The sequence below is a fragment of the Phaethon aethereus genome, assembly GCF_964289735.1.
Source record: "Phaethon aethereus genome assembly, chromosome: 5".
Lineage (NCBI taxonomy): Eukaryota > Metazoa > Chordata > Aves > Phaethontiformes > Phaethontidae > Phaethon > Phaethon aethereus.
Genome location: NC_138579.1, coordinates 28,330,917 through 28,348,831, shown reverse-complemented (window position 1 = coordinate 28,348,831; position 17,915 = coordinate 28,330,917). Strand labels below are relative to the sequence as shown.

General features: G+C 44.2%; 1 protein-coding gene across 1 annotated transcript in view; it reads left to right on the top strand.

Moving 5' to 3' along the window:
• Window positions 1-512, top strand: part of MIPOL1 (mirror-image polydactyly 1) — a gene marked incomplete at its 3' end in the record, with an annotated part of 160,553 nt that extends 160,041 nt beyond the window's left edge. The window contains exon 11 of the mRNA XM_081999991.1: window positions 446-512. Within this exon, the coding sequence (XP_081856117.1) occupies window positions 446-512 (67 nt within the window). The remainder of the gene's footprint in view (window positions 1-445) is intronic.
• Window positions 513-17,915: the final 17,403 nt, after the last annotated feature.

Below are 17,915 nucleotides of genomic sequence, written 5' to 3'. Positions count from 1 at the left end.
TAAAAGTATTTGTTGGATAACGGGCAGGGTATTTTTAAGGGGAAACAACAGCTAAGTGTTACATTTAACAAGAACCATGGACCACTCATATTTTTAAAAGTGAATGTCCCGCTTACACCAAAGCGTGTATGTGCCACAGGACTGCTGCACAGGGTTTTGTGTTAATGCCTTATGGGGACCTCAGATACTACATATTCTACAAAAGAAAAGTGAGTTGATATATATCACTGGCTGCCAATGGGTTGGGTTGTAGGTTAAAAAGTTTTCCATAAGTTGTCTGCATTTTCCCTGAATGTCTGTCTTTTACAGTAGTGCTTTGTTTCTGAGCGTGACCACCACCAGGACAGCTTGGTTCAGTGCAAACACTGTCTCTTTCAGCCAGAACATTCCTAACGTTAGCTTCCTTTTTTTTTCTCTCCTCTCCCGCTCCCCTGCCCCCTCTCAGGTTGGAAAGGCTGGTGGACGTCCTGAGGAAGAAGGTTGGAGCAGGGACCATTAGGACCGTGATCTGATTGAAAGCTCTAGTCTAAGGAAGCATTCACATCTGGTGACCAGGCTGCTTCATTCAGCACTGTGTAAACACTAAAGCCTTAACTTAGCAAACAGTTGTTAGAAGTGGGACACTCCAGCGACATTCCAAGCTGAGATAAAATCAAATCATAAATGTTTAACTACTTTGCTGCTGAGTTCTGTGATTTGTTGAAATGTTTCACTGCAAACATATATTTGTTTTTAAGCAGATGCATTGTGGCACTGTGCACTGTGAAAAATGATGTAGATGCTTATTTTAACAGTCTGTCCTCTCGGTGTTGCTAGATTATAGTCTGCTGCAAGGCGCAGCTTGGTCATGTTTTCAAATACTGCAGGCTTCAGGTGCAGAATCCTGCAAAGCAGTTTCAAAATTTAAATCCCTTATGTTATTTCTGAGACTGCAAACAGTCCTGTATTTGTATGTTAAATAATTATTATAATTGATAAAGTAGGTTCACATTCAAGAAATATCTCTGGCTAGAATATTGGAGATTTTTTCCTCCTTACTCATAGCCCATTGAACTGCCACTAGTGACTGTGGCTACATCTAAGGGAAGGACACGTGTGTAGCGTTACACAGCGGTTGAATAGCTACTGCTAGTACATGGCATTTTCAGCATACATTAAAAAGAGCTGTACAGTTAGGTTTCACTGGAGGTGCAGTTTCATCTACTGCAACGTGAAAACCTTGTGACATTGTACAGTATCTCAGATAGTGGGGAAGGTTTCCTGCATTGTTTATAGTCACTCCTCTGTCCTTTCCTATGAGGGAAAATCTCTCAAACATTCAGAAATCACCTCAGAATTTTCCTTTCCAGTGTAACGTGGGTCCCTCACCCCTTTCCTACAAGACTTTTTGCCTGCTGCTTCTAGACCTCTGATTGCTCTGCAGTGCAGGAGTACCATCCAGGTTGGGATTGAGGCCAGACTGCCAACCCTCTGTTTTGTGTACTCCTGAAATGCCCTGGGACTGAACTTAAAAGCTGAAGGATAGGCTCCTACAGGGAGGGGAGAAATTGAAGGGTGAGGATGAAAATTTGGGGTACACAGACATTGTACACCTTACAGATACAGTAGAGTTGGACCCAGAGTTGTGTCTGTGACCCAGACATCTCCACATATGCGGTATGTCTTTGTCACATCACCAAAGGTGAGCAAAAGGGACAGCTCGGTACTCACAGAAACCTGCTCAAGAAGGCAGCTCTAATCTCTAAGCAGCCCAAATTCAGTAATGAACCTCAGGAGCACGGTGGGCTTTAAGCTACTCCCAGGACCAGACAGCTCAGGCAGGGTGGATGTGGCTCATAAGGCTTCCACTTGCCTACTCTGCTTTATGTTTAATGTTATGTTGTCTTCCCTCTTAAAGTTTGCTTTTACAGGTGTCATAATAGGGCAGTCTAGCTGAACAAAATTAAATTTTAATTTTGGATAAGGGGAGACATTTCAGTGCCTGTTTTTCCTTTCAAGCACTTCCATGTTAAACCTTCATCATCTGCAGACCTAAGCTCCTCCAAGATTCAGTTGACCAAACCTAACCCCTTGCAAGGAGATGAGTAGTGTTCCTCCAAGCCAAATTTACCCAAGTCACTTCTAGAAACTTCTGAAGCACTCCTTTTTGACGTTTAGTCAATCCTGAGATAGCCAGTGATGCTGGAGTCTCTCCCCCACTGTCATGGTTTAGCCCCAGCCAAAAACTAAACACCAGGCAACTGTTACCTTGCCCCCACCTCCCCAGGTGGGATTGGGGAGAGAATTGGAAAAAAAAAACTTACAGTTTGAGATAAAAAGGGTTTAATAGGACAGCAAAGAAAGAGGAAATTATAATGATAATGATAATGGAATATACAAAACCAAGTGACGCACAATGCAACAACTGCTCACCACCTGATGATCAATAGCCCATCCCCAAGCAGTGATTTCCGCCCTGGCCAGCTCCAGTTTCTATACTGAGCGTGACGTTACATGGTAAGGAATATCCCTTTGGCCAGTCTGGGTCAGCTGTCCTGGTTGTGCCCCCTCCCAGCTCTTTGTGCACCTCCCCGCTGGCAGAGCATGGGAAGCTGAAACGTCCTTGACAGTATAAGCACTACAACTACTTAGCCATAACTAAAACGTTGGTGTGTTGTCAACATTATTCTCATACAAAATCCAAGACACAGCACTATAGAGCTATTAGGAAGAAAATTAACTCTTCCCAGACAAAATCAGGACACCCACACCTATTCAGTGGGAAGAAAATTTAATGCTTCCAGACCAGAGGACTGTCACCCCCCAGCTCCCAGCCCCTTCACCATCTCCCGTGTGCTGCTGTCCAGCGCTTGGGCAACTCAGCTGCACTTTTTCCTACTGTCCTCATTGAGCTTTAGTGCACTAAAAAGTGAAAGACAAGATCTCCTGAGCTGTCAGTGCTGTTAAACCATTTCTGTTCTAAGGAAGTGGTGAGGAAGGAAGAAAGATAAAAATGTAAGGACTACTGTACTGTGCTAGACCAAAGGTCCACCTAGCCCAAAGACTGCCTTTGGCAGTAACTAGTAGAAGATGCCTAGGAAAGGTGTTGTGATTTAACCTGGCAGGCAACTAAAGACCACACAGCCATTCGGTCACTACCCGCTCACTGGGATGGGAGAGAGAATCAGAAAAAAGGTAAAACACGTGGATTGAGATAAAAACAATTTCACAGGACAGAAAAGGAAGGGAAAATAATAATAATGATAAAAGAATATACAAAATAAGTGATGCACAATTGCTCACCACCCACTGGCTGATGCCCAGCCAGTCCCTGAGCAGCAGCCACCATGCCTCAGCCAACGTACCCCCAGTTTTATTGTCCAGTATGACGTCATATGGTAGGGAATATCCCTTTGGCCAATTTGGGTCAACTCTCCCAGCTGTGTCTCCTCCTAGCTTCTTGTGCCCCCCCCAGCCTCCTCGCCAGCAGGACAGCATAAGAAGCTGACAAGTCCTTGACTTAGTGTAGACACTGCTCAGCAACAACTAAAACATCAGTTTGTTATTAACATTGTTCTCATCCTAAGCCCAAAACACAGCGCTATACCAGCTGCTACATACTTTTAGTATGTACTTCTTCCTGTCACGAGGACTTATGCAGTTAATGATGCATTGAGTGAAGAAATATTTTTCTCTGTTACAAACCAGGGCTATTAATTTGCTTTAACCTGTTTTTTGTATTAGAGAAATGGTGAACAACCATTCCCTGTTCATATTTTTTCGATGTCCCTTGTGATTTTGTGTATTTGGCATCCTTCCCCCACCACCTCTTTTCCAGAGAGAATCCCTAGTCTCTTGTAAAGAAGCTGCCTGATGTTTTTAATTTGCCTTGTCATGCTTATTTATTTCTTTTCCAGTTCTGCAGTGTTTTTACTGAGATAAAACCTGGTATTCAAGATATGGACAAATTGTGACTTTATCTGTTTTCATAATTATGTTTCTCTTTTATTCTCTGTGCTGTTTGTAATCATTGTTGGCATTCTATTATAATAATTATAACCACTCTAGATCTTATTCCTCCACTATAATATTCAGCTCAGAGTTCGTCATAGGGTGTATGAAGTCAAAACTGTTTTCTGAATGCATAACTTTGCATTTATGGATACTGAATGTCATCTGTTGTTTTACCGTGCATTCCCTGGTGACCATGAGCTCCTACTCCACCTCTTCTCACAGCTCGTCTTTACTACTCACAGTAACATAGTATCATCAGCATCTCCATGCTGAATATGGTGATATGAAATACTACCATCTCCAAATTAATCCCCATTTCAAGGTGATTTCTTAGTTAATTTGAACAGCGTGGGTTCTGGGGCAAAGGTCCCTGTAGGACAGTAAGGTAACTTGCCTTCACTGTGAAAATGATATGTTTATTCTTACCCATTGAACTACTTATTTTTCCATGCAATGATCTTCCCTCTTACTCCTTTGCAGCTTTGATGAGGAAGCTTGTTTGCTACTTTGGAAATGCAAGTCTACTAAATGAGGGCTTGTTTTCTATGCATGAATGTGCTAAGTTCCTCCTTCCCCTAGGAGCATCGAGAGCTCCTCACGTTCTCCCACATCTTTCCACCTTTCAGTGAATAGTCTTGTGACTGCAGGCTTCATACAGCAAGACTGTTTGACCTCCAGCCTCTCGTGTCTGCTGGCTTTGTTTAGGAAAGTAGGATCGGCCAGGCAAAAGCCATCTAGCAAGCTTAATATCAGATACGTCTGGTTGTGGGTAATACTTGATTCAGTAAAATTAGGTGACAATTTTCTTCATAATTTTCCTTTTGACACGTTACAACGTGAAAGGTTGTGAAAAAGTAAGGTGAAAAAATATTTCCTGACTCTGTCTTTTGTCTTGTATCAAGTAGCCTGAAATTCAGTGAGCTTTTTAGTTAGGGGTTTTTCTCATCCTGTAGATAATTGACTTTGAATCATGATTAAATTCGGTGTTAATTTTTAAAATTCAGCTAGAAATGTTTGTCTTCTGTGAAAAAGACCTTGGGAAGTTTACTGTGCTGAGAGGCGAAGATTTGGAAACGGTTGGGTTCTCACTCTTCTTTGCTAACAACCTGGTGTGTGGTCTTTGGCAAATCCCTTAGTGAGAGTCATAAAAGCTATGCAGCCCCTGAAGAAGTGCGTGGGCTCCTTGGGGGAGTTTGCAAAAGCATGACGTCAAAACACTTTCACTCCTTCACCCGCTGAAATGAACAGCAAAAGTCACACAGGTCCAGTAATGCAGGCCCAGCCTTTAGTGCCCTCGGGTGAATTTCTGGCCCTGTTGAACCCAGTCTAAGTTTTACATTTCAGTGTAACAAGGGCAGGAATTGCGGTCTAGCATGTCGAAATAGGCCATAATGATAACGCGGGTTAATTGGCTTTTATCATATAGTTTATTCATTGAGAACTGATTGATGTCTGCGCAGAGCTCCTGCCATATACAGCAGACAAATGCAATTGTCACTTCTGTCCTAATTTATGAGAGAAGGATGAGATTGCATCAGATTATGTACCAGGGGTAGCAATTCATTTGCCTCCCGATGGAACAGCAGTTCATGATGAAAGGTGGCTCACCATAGGCAATGCTTATGGTGACAGTTGTAATTACTGGTCAAATTAGTGTCCCTGCTGCCTTGAAGAACACCGAGATACTCAGAAACGTCCTTCCCCTGTGAGACGTTGTGTGTTTCTCTTGATGATCCTGCAGCACATTATGCATTGGAAGACATTTCTGGTATATGCCAAGGTAAAATATGTAAATAGCATCATGTTGGCTCGGGATAAGAGCGTTATTAATGCTTTTCAGCACTGTAATTATATTCATAGTAAGCCTTCCCTAAGCCCTCACTAATTAACAATATTGTGACAAATCAACTTTAACAGAAAGAACTGTGGACCTTTAGTCATTCAGGACTGTTTTTCATTCAGCCCACAGCCCAAAAGTGGTGGTATGGTTTTCTGTACTAATGTTGGGAAAACTGCTGGTATTTGAAAAGTTCAGCGCCAGCTCAGTCTTGTTAGTGGAATCCTGTAGATGAAATCGGTTTGATTCCTCTTTAAATGTAGTCACAAGAAAGTAAGATTCATTAGTTAATCATTAAGGTAGGGGAATATTAAAACTGCCTTTATAAATAAGCCATCACATTGAAATAGTTTAGTAATATCAATATGTTCTTACAGGCAGATTTATTTATTTATTTATTCCAAATCATGGGACATTTTACAAGATACCTTAATTTTCAAATTAAATGGCTTTACAAATATTCTTATCAGGTGATCAAAAGTTGTAACATCTTTAATATACAAATGAACTTGCTATCTAAATGTCAGGATTTGTCTGTGCCTTTACTTTCTTCATTTATAGTAACTCCAGATGAAGGCTGTTAGGTTTGTTGGGTTTTTTTCTGTACCCCATAAGTTTTTCCTTCTGTGCAAGAATAAACCATGAGGCACATGAAATCACTGGCCAGCAGTTTCTCTGATGCCGTGCTTGCTATGATCGCAGCGTTACATGTACTGAGTCTTATCGCTGTACCATTTCACATCAGGTTCTGCAGAACTGGACTTTCTCTGTTTGTTCTTCTCATGCATTGGTAAATAAAATGTATTCATAAGTCCAGAAAACCGAAGTGGTGTTCTCATATTAGGTTTATTACAAGTCAGCTGTTGAGCTTCAGTGGTCTAAACATTTCATTCTTCAGTTTTGTTGGGAGCACACGTGTTCTGGGAGGCTTTTAAACAAATACTTGAAATGGTTGAAAGATTTACATTGCCAGTGCCTAGCTAAATATGTAGTCTTTAGAAAAGACATGGTTTATTTTGGCAGCATTTGAAAAACTCAAATATTTTAAACATTTGTTAAGTTCAAGCTTGCACATTTGAACTAAAAGTTTGCATTCCAAAATTGCATCTCGGGTTACCTGTCTCTCTCTCTTTTGTATTTTATAATCCCTTTATTAAAATAGTCTTTGCAAAAGGAGTTGGGTTTGGAGGGGGTTTTTTATTGTTAATTGTAAAATATTGCCATTAACTTAATCAATTTTAAAATGACATTTACCTGGTAACTCTATTGAACTAAACATCAGAAATGCAAAGCCAGAAGTGTTTTCAGAATTTAGGGCTTCATGTTGGTATCCAAGACTTGGTTGTAAAACTAATCAAATACAGGAATAGTGGCCAAATCCTGCAGTGCTTTACTCTTAGTCATCCTATGTACAGTGATGAGTGAGTACTAACCTTGATGGTGAGTGCAGGGCCAGGCAATAAAGGAGACAGGTTGAAAAAGTGTACTCAACTGATAAAATAGAATAGCTCAGAGAACAGAAAAAGCTCTCTTTGACCTGGAGTTGGTTTTCTATTCCTTCCCTTGTCAGAAGCAGGGGGCAGGGGCAATGTTTAGTCTAATTTTTAATTTAAAAAAACAAAAACAAAAACAAAAAGCAAGTTATTTTCCCACAACTTGCACTGAAACTCAAAAAGTTGAAAATGTATAAATTAAAACTACCATGCTTTGTTTAAATCCTGCCAGAACCCCAGTTCAAGAAGTCCTGGAGCACGCCGTTACAATTGAGCACATGCTTTTGGTGTGTTTCCCAGCCAGCCACCAGCTGCAAAGGGTCAGACTCCTTTCTGAGAAGCTGTCATCGGGAGGAGTTTGGCATGGTTACCTTGGGCCAAAGGTCCAAACAGCGACACATTCACAGAAGTTCATCACTGTTTGAATGGCTTCTGAACATGACAGAAGCAGATCCAGTGTCATATGGTAAAATAGCTATATACCTGTTAGAGTTGGTCACACCTGCATCCCAGTGGCCGTGCTAAAGCAAGGTTGTGATAAACCTTGCAGAATACATTGTATGAATTTATAATGATTAATACTCACACACGAATGTGCACACTGTGTTTCACATAGAAATGTAATGGTTTCCCAGAGAATTCAAAGGACGGAAACTATGGTATATTTGTTCATTAAATAGGTATTAGCAGAACTAATTCCAGAAAAAAAACTTAGGAAAAAAATCAAAAGATGCAAAAATAAAGAACAACTTTGGTACTGCTGTAATTCATTGTCTGAAGTCTCAGGACTTCGTTCATTAGTATTTGACTTCCACTGATGTAGTGCCACTATTTCACAAGTTTTGTGAGCAGAGGTAAACTGTTTTCAGAAATCAGTCTATGAGAAATGAGGCTACTAGTGTCTAAGTTGATACAGATACCAGTTTAGAAGTTGAAGTCTTGCTTAGAAGCAATATTTCAAATATCTGTAAGTAAGAATCAGCTTTTCAAAAAGTTAATTAATTTCTTCACTTGGATATTTAGCTTAATTGGAGAACACACTCAACTCAGATGCAGTCTCTGTGAAAGTATACTAGACTAGAAATAGAATAACAAATGGTAGGAAATCTCCATCAACACATGCTCAGAGCAGTAGTATCACCCCATTTGGTGCTTTAACATGTTATATAAAATTATCAGCTTTGTTCCTTCCACTTTATATAGGGAAAATTTTCTCTCTCACCCCTAGCATTCTACCAATGCATGAAGAACATCAGTATTACAGATGATGGTTACTAAAGATCAGCAGTAGAGTTAAGCAAGAGAGGGAGATGTTCGAATAGATAAAGGTTAGGAATGTGATCAACTATGGCATTTGTTGTATCAGTTTGTTTTAAAATGGCAGTGCAGAAAATGAAATGCATCCTTTCCAGTGGGTCAGACTGGTGACCACTGGGAATATCTGGAGGATCTGGCCCTTGCTAATTTACAGCTCTCAGGGATCCATTCTGGGCTGTCTCCATTATTAGTCCAAGATAATGAGTTGCCACTGTACGAATAAAAGTAAGGGCCATGTCTGTAGCAAAGTTGTCATTCGGTGGCTTAAATTTTAATGTGCCCTTATTTGCTCAGTAGTTGATTTAAGTCAAGCTATAAAACCGTATCAGCAACAAATTTTGTATGTACAAAAGGAATTTTGTAGTCTTTAAGAAAAATAATACCCCTGTTGGACTGCTTTATAGACTAACGTTTGGCTACTGGGCCATGGAAGAACCTCTGGAGCTGGTTAGTTTCCCAGGAGAGTCAACAAAACTGAATTTTACCATCCTAATGTATTTTATTTTTCCCTCTTGCCAGTAGCATCGATGTTCTGCTTTGCGGAAGGGAGACAGGCTCCCTGGGAGCAAAAGGGAACCTGTGGAGTTGCAGGGTATCCAAAGATATAGGGGTGATACTGTGCAAGTAAGTGGATTTATGGGGGATCTGTCAAAGGGAATGGGGCTCAGAAAGGTTAGTGTGGTCTTGGGGACCAGCTGTTCCCCCAAGGAATATTATCCTGTGGGGGCAGCAGTGTTGTGTGCAGTAACTGAGCTTCAGCAGCAGCACAAGGTAGGCAGTCATGCCTTCTGCTGACTAGATGACCCATGTTCTCCCTTCCCTCGGGGTACAGGATTCCTCGCCTGGTGCACATGCATGCACAGCCAAGGTAGAGATAGTCACTTGGCCCTTAGACCATATGACGACTTGATCCCAGACATTTCCTATACTGAGGTAAGTTCTTCCTTAATTCAGCAGGTCCCCATAAAAGGCAGCCAAATAAATATTGATTGGACCAGTTGTGGCCAACAGGGGTGGTGCTGCTTGTGCCGGTGAGCCAAGTGGGGAAGGAGAGGTCAAGACAGAAAGGGAGGGAGGAACGGTAGAGGGTGATTGAGCTTTGCAGATCCTTGTAGGGTCCTGAGATACCGTCTGGCTGCAGGGTCCTAGCAGACAGGGAGCAACTGGCCTCTGTGTCCATAGAGGACTGGAAGCAGGTTTTTAATACCATTCCAGCTCTTGACAACAGCTAACACCTATCCTTGCCTGAAGTCACCTCTCTTTTATTCAGGCATTCAAATCTCAGCCTAAGCCATTTACAGAAGCTGGTTGTTTTGAGTACATCTAGTGTTTCTGCATATCCTTGCTAGAGTAACACATCCCAGGTGCATGAACCAGGGCTGCGCCCAAAAGATGGCTGCACCTCTGCTGGAAGAGCTGAGACTAAGTCTAGATTACCAGGTCAGGCAGTGCATAGAAGCACTAGATCCCTCAAGCAGAAAGATGGCATGGAGCCCGCCATGGCCAACTGCTGCGCATGTGGGGCTAGCTCCATGCTGGTCGCTGGGCTGGCTGGTAGCAGGCAGTAGAAGAACATCTCTCAGTTTTGTGTCATTTCTGTGGGACCCTCAGTGCATCGACACTGGTCTGGGACACAGAAAGTTGAGCCAGTTGGGAGAGTGGCTTTTAAAATGCACCCTTCACACAAAGAAAACACCAATACAGATGCATCCTGAGTGAAATCTGTCTGAAGAATTCGCTCTCTGGAGGCGTCTGTCTGCCTGGCCTTCTGCACAGAGCAGGGCTCGCTGCTGGGCTGCGATTCCCCCGTTCTCACCCAAAGCCATTGCATGTGGGACTAACTGCACCCATTTACAGCACTTCTGGACTACAGGTTGCTCACCTCCTGACAGCCTGAAGTGCAGGAGAAGCAAGGACAGAGATGTGCAAACTCAACCTGCAACTCTGTGTTGAGCAAAGGCTTCAGTAAGGGTCGTGCTCTGGTGTGCAGGGAGATCTGTGGAGCACGAGAGGGCCTGCTCGTATCTGCACGACGACGGCATCAAACATCCGAATACAGCAACAACTGCCATAGCATGCACTGAAGGAAGGACAGAAAGCTTCACAGTTTTGCTCCTCAACTGCTTTGCAAGCAGCTGAATGCCCTGCTTCCTCCACATTTTGCTTGTCTGCTTATGATAACTTTATTTCTCTAGAGCTCTGGCAGCCGCTGGAGTAAGACTCTTACAAATCTCAACTGCCTGTGCCTAAAAGAAAATACACTTTCATCAGTGTGTTTTTGTGAAATCCCACAGCACTGCTCTCAACAGTCCTATGTAGCAAATCCACAACTGCCTGTTGTAACTTTCTAACTCTCCACCCTGATTTTCAGTAACGGTGTTACATCCGTGTGATTTTCCAGCCATTGAAATCTGGTCTGCGGATGACTGACATTACATGTCACGAGGTGTTTCACCCAGAACTTCACCCTCGCACAGCCTCATTGCCTGTAGCACTGACCATTTGCTATCGGGTGACCTGCTACCTACTATCTCATTAAAAGTTTTTTGTTTTTTTTTTCCAGTGCTGTTGACATTTTATCTTCCTAGGGCTCTTCTAAAACCACCTGCCGCAGGTGTCTAACTAGGTGCTGTGACTATTGCTCTCCACTATAGTAAAGCGAGCCAAGGTCTGGCAGGCTGAACCACATATTGACCCAGGATGTGTAGGAGATATACCACCACCTGTCATAGGCATGTCCTGTTCCCTCCTCCCTCCCCGCTTGCAAAACCTGTAAATTATGTCTTTAGTGCCTATTCAGTTACTCTTTTACCTAAGTGATTCACGTAGAACACATGTATCTAGCTAGCTACCATGTTGATTCATGGTGATTATAATATGTGCATATAATATAGTTTGACCCAAAGAAAATTATTTCCTTGGCTTCAAAAGCTTTTGTGCATTGTAAAGGTGAGAACCCCTATAGAATTGTTCAACATACTAAAACCGCATGGCAGGCTCCTCCTCCTTGATTTACTGTTGCTTTTCTGGCGCATTCACCCTAGGAAAGCTGGATACCAACCAGAACTGCATTAACTCCAGCAACCCTTCGTCTCTTACACCTAAAGCAGGTCCCAGGCCTTCAGGTGGAACTACGGATGTGTGGGGAATTACAGATCCCTGACTAAGGACTCCACAGAGAATCTACAGCTGTTACTGAAGTTGTTTTCTAGTCTGTCTTTGTCTTCTTTCATTACAATGTTTTTTTCCTGAGAACTTAAAGAGCAATTTACTATCCCAAATCCTTCCCCATTTTGAGACCACGAACAGATTACCATTAATCTTCTCTTGGATTAAATTGAACAGGGAGAGTTTCTGATATTACTTATCGGGTATTGCTCAGACAGTAAGGCATTTCTAATTCTTGGGCACGCAGATGCTTGAATTGGGCACAACACTCCTTTCCGGCTCTCAGACATGGTCTATGTAGAGCTGATCTCTCTCTGCCCTTACTACGTACTTCCCTGATTCCAAAGACCGTGCTTGTTCTCTAAGGCACAGCATCACCCCAGGACCTCGTGCTCAGCATCAGTTCTAGAGTCAGAGTGTGTCTATTTGTGAACCATTCCTCCCTAAAATCTTCTGGATGCGGAAGAGACCGGACGGAAAATGGTCTGAGGCAGAAAACGGTAACAAAAGAGTAAGCTTAAAGAAAGATGGTAAAACAGGGTTAGGAGGCTCATGTCAGTGAGCCATGATTCATTAATACTGATGCCTGTCCCCTGTATTTTTGTTGCTGGACCATGAATCTTGTCCAGTATGGAAAGAAATACATCCTTGTCATAACCATCTGAAAGTCAAAATTGCTGAAGGCAGGTAGTTATCTAGTAAGACTGCTACAAAAAAAAAAAAAAAAAAAACCACCAAACCGAAGTGATTGTGTAGTTAATCTCGTCGGCTTAGTTGTGTTCCATGGTGATTTTAATTACACTGTAATTTGAGCTAAGTCAAAGGATGGTAAGAATAGTGGCTGGGTAGAGGTTAGTGGAATGTGAATGGAAAGAAGTGATTTTGGGGGCAGATCTGATGGGCAGGAGTATTGCTCCGCTCCCGGGGAGGGGGCGAGGCTGTTCTTGGCATGAGCCCGGCAGGGAGGGGTGCTGGGAGGCGGGCAGGGCTGGCGGCGAGGGGTAACAGCCGCTGAGTAGGAAGAGCAATACTGCACCGACCATGAAAAGGGGATGAGAAATACTGCACTGATGCTGGTTAGGAGGAAGGAGGTCAAAAGAAGGACTCCAAGATGTAAGGAAGAATACCACGGGAACAGAATTGCAGAGAAGAATACCAGCAGGGAGCATCCGCCTCCCTGGCAGACGCTTCATAAAATCTTTGAGGCTGTACCTCGAATTCACTTGAGTTTTGTCCGACCTGACAGCAGTGTCTGCCCCTCACAGTTAGAGGGGCATCCAGCTGGTAACTTAGCCTTCAGGTCCGTCAGTCGTGGCTGCATTTAATCATCAGCTATGGCACTGATGGACCCTAAATTACTCCTGTTTGATTAAGCAATGCTATCAGAGCTGTGTGATCTGCAACACTTGAAAAGAATGTTATTTAGGTGGACTGGCAGTAATTTTTGACTGAAGTATTCCTAGGAATGTTAACACTTTGGTTGAAATAAACCTGGCACAGCTACCTTGGACTATAAAGCTATGCAAGACGCATGAAGCAATCACTTCTTGAGTCCATGCTGCATACTTCTTATAGCAATGAGGAGCTACTGAGGGTCAATATTAAGAATGCTCGTTTCACTGATGGGGCAAAATACTTTGTTTTGATGGAGAAAAAGAGACAAAGCTCAGAAAAGATAGGCTGGGGGTTGTGTTTCTGTAGTATGTACTGTGTATGCGGCAAATAAGTCGTATTACTGAGGGGAGAAATGGTAGTTTGTGCTGGCATATAACATATTTTGATGTCTCCTATATCTTAAGAGACAAAAGCAGTCGCAGGGATGACAAATGGCCCTGAGCATGGCGGAGCTGGCTGCACCCCTCTAGTTAGGGAGCAGTGTGTGGGCGGAGGTCCTGTGGACTCCTTTGAAAGCCAAGAACTCCCCTATATAAACTCGTACTATCTCACGGGATCAAGACCACAGATTTTCCCTTTGATTTTCAAGAGCTCTTGTCATACCAAAGAAAAGCCAGCATTAAATGTGTGCCACCTTTGCCCTTGCACTTTGGGGAGCTCTTATCACAGGTGCGACCGTATTTCTGCTTTCAGATTTTGGAAGGACACAGAATCTATTGCACTTTCCTACCGTGCCCTGGAACATTGGCTCTAAAGCAGAAAACTACTGATGGACAAGTTGCAAAACAAATTCTATGAAGTTTGTTTTGTGAAGAAGCTGATCCAACTTTTTTTTTTTACTTTTTTTCTTTATTTTTTTCCCTCCCACCAACACAAGCAGATCTCAGAGTAGCTAGCTGGAAGCCTTGTTGCCTTTTTCCTTTAGATACAGCGTCTATTTTTGTAGATTTAATAGCAAAATTCATATCCTATTTCCTTCTGTTATATGCTCGCATATATTTACCTTTTTTCCAAAGGTAAAGGTATGCATTTCCAAGGCATACAAAGTAAGAACTGTGCCATTTTAATAAAAATTACTTGAATTCTGTGTATTATTTTCATAAACCCATTTTCCACTCCTGTATACCAGCTTTTTTTCTGTATAGACTCTGTGGCTTGTATGAGGTCTTGCTTTTGCTATAGCCATGTCTTGACAGCAGGATCAGTCCCCCTCCTGCCAGGTGCTGAAACTGCTGAACTGGCTTTGGCTGAATAAAAGCTGTGGGTGCGACACCAGCAGCTCTTAGCTCCCCTCTGTGGAATGCTACATTTGTATTAACATGTATCTTTCTTTGTGATTTTTTTTTTTTTTAACTGAAAACGATGCCCTTCAAAACCTCTTCCTGGAGAGAGAGAGAGAGGTTGAGAGAGGGGGAAAAAAAAAAATACACTCCCCTTGGAATTTAACCTTAATTTGAACCAAGATCAGCGAAAGAAAAGCACTTTCGTGCATTGTTCACCAGCTCCACCCAGCCACCCCTTATCTAACCTGAGTCTCTATTGCCTATAGCTTTGTAACTTCTGCAGTACTATGCTCCACATGCTCTTACATGCTTTAAAACCAACCTGGAGACACTGTGACATTATAATACCGAGAAACACCTAATGATCCTATCTTGCAAGTCCTTAGACTGCATGGTGCGGCAGCAGGGACTGTCCTTCCACGGGTTTATAAAGGGCCTAGTGCATACTGCAAATAAACAGCCGTGGTCATTCCTGACCACCGGCAAAAGCGACGGCAGCTTCTGACACCCCTGAGCCAGCCTCTCCCTACACCCCAAACCAGGGGGTATTTAAACATTAGTAACTCCTCGTTTTAACCTGATTCCTTGGATTTCTTTTGCCTATAGAGGGAAGCAGCCAACCCTTGATTTGCATGACGTCAGCTCGGGGTCAAAATTCAACCTTAAACACACACATAAAAAAGCAAGCTTCCTTGTTTGCTGTTCAGAGGCGGACTTCCACTGTATGTCTCCTATCATCTGCACTGGGGGGAACAGCCAGTAGATTGCTTTCCTATTACTTTTCACTTCCTAGAAAAGGCAGACAGCTGCTCCAGGTGTGGTCCACCTTCATGCTGTCCCCTATCAGCCATCTGCTCCCTGCAGTCATCTCCTTTTCCCGGCACCCCTCACTTTCTCCTGACTTATGACCACTTGGTCCACCTTTCCCCGCTTACGGTCTGCTTTATATCCCTTCCTTCCACCTCCTCAATCTTTCCTCCAAGCCCTCATTGCTCACAGTTCCCATCCCTGCTTCTCTCATGCCCCACAGCCACAGGCCCTCTCCCTGGTTCTCCAGGGTCTTGCGTGAGCCTGGCTTCCCCAAGCCCATGGTCCTTTTTGCTAAGTGCTGTCTCCCTTCACCAGCAGTCAGATGTGGCAGCCACCTGGCAGAGGGCAACCCCTGCCAGCAAAAATGGTGTCCACCATCTGGGGAGCACACTTCTTAAAACTGAAGGCAGGAATCAGGCGTTCATGACAACTGCTCAAAATAAAGACCAAATAACATGCCGCTCGGAAGGAGAGGATACTACTAAACGCACCAGTGGCTTGCCACGTAACCTCCCCTTTTTTAACAACCGCCGGCTGCTTTTCTTTTAGAGAGGTGTTTTGCGAACTGCCGTTTGGTTTTGTTCTAGATAGCCTAGCAATAAAACCCTTCAAGGAAATACTGCATATAGCATTGTTCTTACACTCCTTGAGTGTTTGAAGGACCCCTTGGAATGAGTGTGCACCAGGAGACAGGAGGGAGGAAGCAGGAAAAATCGAAATAAGAACTATCAAGGGGACACGGTCAAGCATGAATCATTTCGGTCTTTCAGTTGAACCCAAAGCAAGATCAGATTTCACATCCACCCTCGACGGGGCTGGCATTTTCACACACACTGCAAAGCTGTTGGCATGGAGGTGGCTTGATTTCATGATTACAGAGGCCATGGGTGTATATTTAAGCCCAGCTTAGGTGAGGGCTTGGGGCTGGGGGGTGTTCTAGGTTTTTTTAAGAAAACCGCAGATCAGCAGAACAGTTACTCGTGCTTAAAAAAATAAATAAATAACCTTTCAAGGCAGGCAGACAGTTTTTGTAGGTACCCACCCGCCGGGGAGCTGCAGCCCAGGCGCCTCAGCCGTGGCTGGAAGCGCAGGTGACCCCACCGAGCAGCGAAGGCGGCTGCAGGAGGAGGAGGAAGAGGAGCGGGAGGAGGAGGAGGAGGAAATCCCCTGGCGTGCGGGACTCCCCGGCCGGCCGCTGCCTGCTCAGGGACGGATCGGAGCCGGCTCTGCCGGGGCGGGGGCATTAAGCCCTTGTGTTAGGAGCTGGGCGGGGGGATTTCAGCACAGTCACGGGCTGACAGACACGCCAGACCCCCAGCGCCTTGCGGCGGGCGGGCTGGCAGGGGAGCGGCAGCGCCGAGCCCCCCTGCCCGGACCCCGCTGCCCAAGGTGGGGCTCCCCGGCCCGCCCTGCCCACCGCCTCCCCGCCCCGGGGCCCGTCATCCCTCGGCCGTCGGTGGCAGCCCACACACCCGGGACTGGTGTGTGCCCGCGGGACGGGAGAGGGACGGGGGGAAATCCCCGCGCGTTGCCGAGGGCGTGGGCTGCCTTTCGGGTCCCGCGCCCGGCGCTCCGCAGCCGCGTTAGTGGCCGCCGGGGGCGCCGGAGCCGGCGGCCAAGCCCAGTTAGGCGCTCCGAGAGCGGCGGGAGGAGGAGGAGGGCGTCGGGGGACGCCGCCGGCGTGCTGGCCGCTGGCCGTGCCTTCCGCCGGCCGCCCGGGCTGTAATTCCCTCCGTGAGCATTCTGAGACGCCCCTGTCTCTAGTAAGCCCAGCAAGAGTTTCGTAATTAAAACCAGTGTTATTCCGGAAAAAATATTTTTCTTCTCCGTTCTTTTTTTTTTTTTTTTCCTCCACGTAGATCTTTAATTTTCCGAGTATCCTGCTCCGCTCATACCGGCTCAGGCGTGCTGCCTGTGCCAAACCGCAAAGCCTATAGAGCACAGGTCCTTGCAGATGAGGAGAGCTCCAGCCTCTGCCTTCGGTAAATTAAAGAGCTCTGTGTCTTCGTGTGTCTGTGTATTGACTATTTTTGTAGGGTTTTAGCTGTGGTTTCCAGCTCAATATTGAAAGGCGTTATTGATAGTTCCAGGGAAAAATTGAGGAAAAGATTTCTTTTTTTCTTTTTTTTAAGTATAATGACAGCTGATGTTTTCTCTGTGGTTTTCCCTCTCCTGGTTTTTTTTTTTCCTTACTAAGGTTACTGGCATGGGAACAGGACTATTGTTCTTCACGACCTCATCAACACGTGCTCTGTATTTGCTGCAGCCCAGAGGACCTGACTGTTAAGAAGTATTTGATCCAAAATATATATATTGATTGATTGTTCTTAGACTGCCCTGTCACAAACAATCCACCTGGTTAAGTACAGTGACCTTCCTTCTTCTGAAATTGCAAAATTGAAAAGGAACAACTCCTTTCCATGAATGTCTTTTTTGATTGATATATACTGTAGCTTTTCTTCTATTCCAGTATTTCTATAATGAAGGCAATATACACAGTGGGAACACGTTTATGCCTTAGAAAACATATTAATACATATTACAGGCTTGCATGTTACCAGAAACTTAAGGGTGCTGGCAAATCTGCCAGTACAGTAGACTGAAATGTTCTGGTTTCTC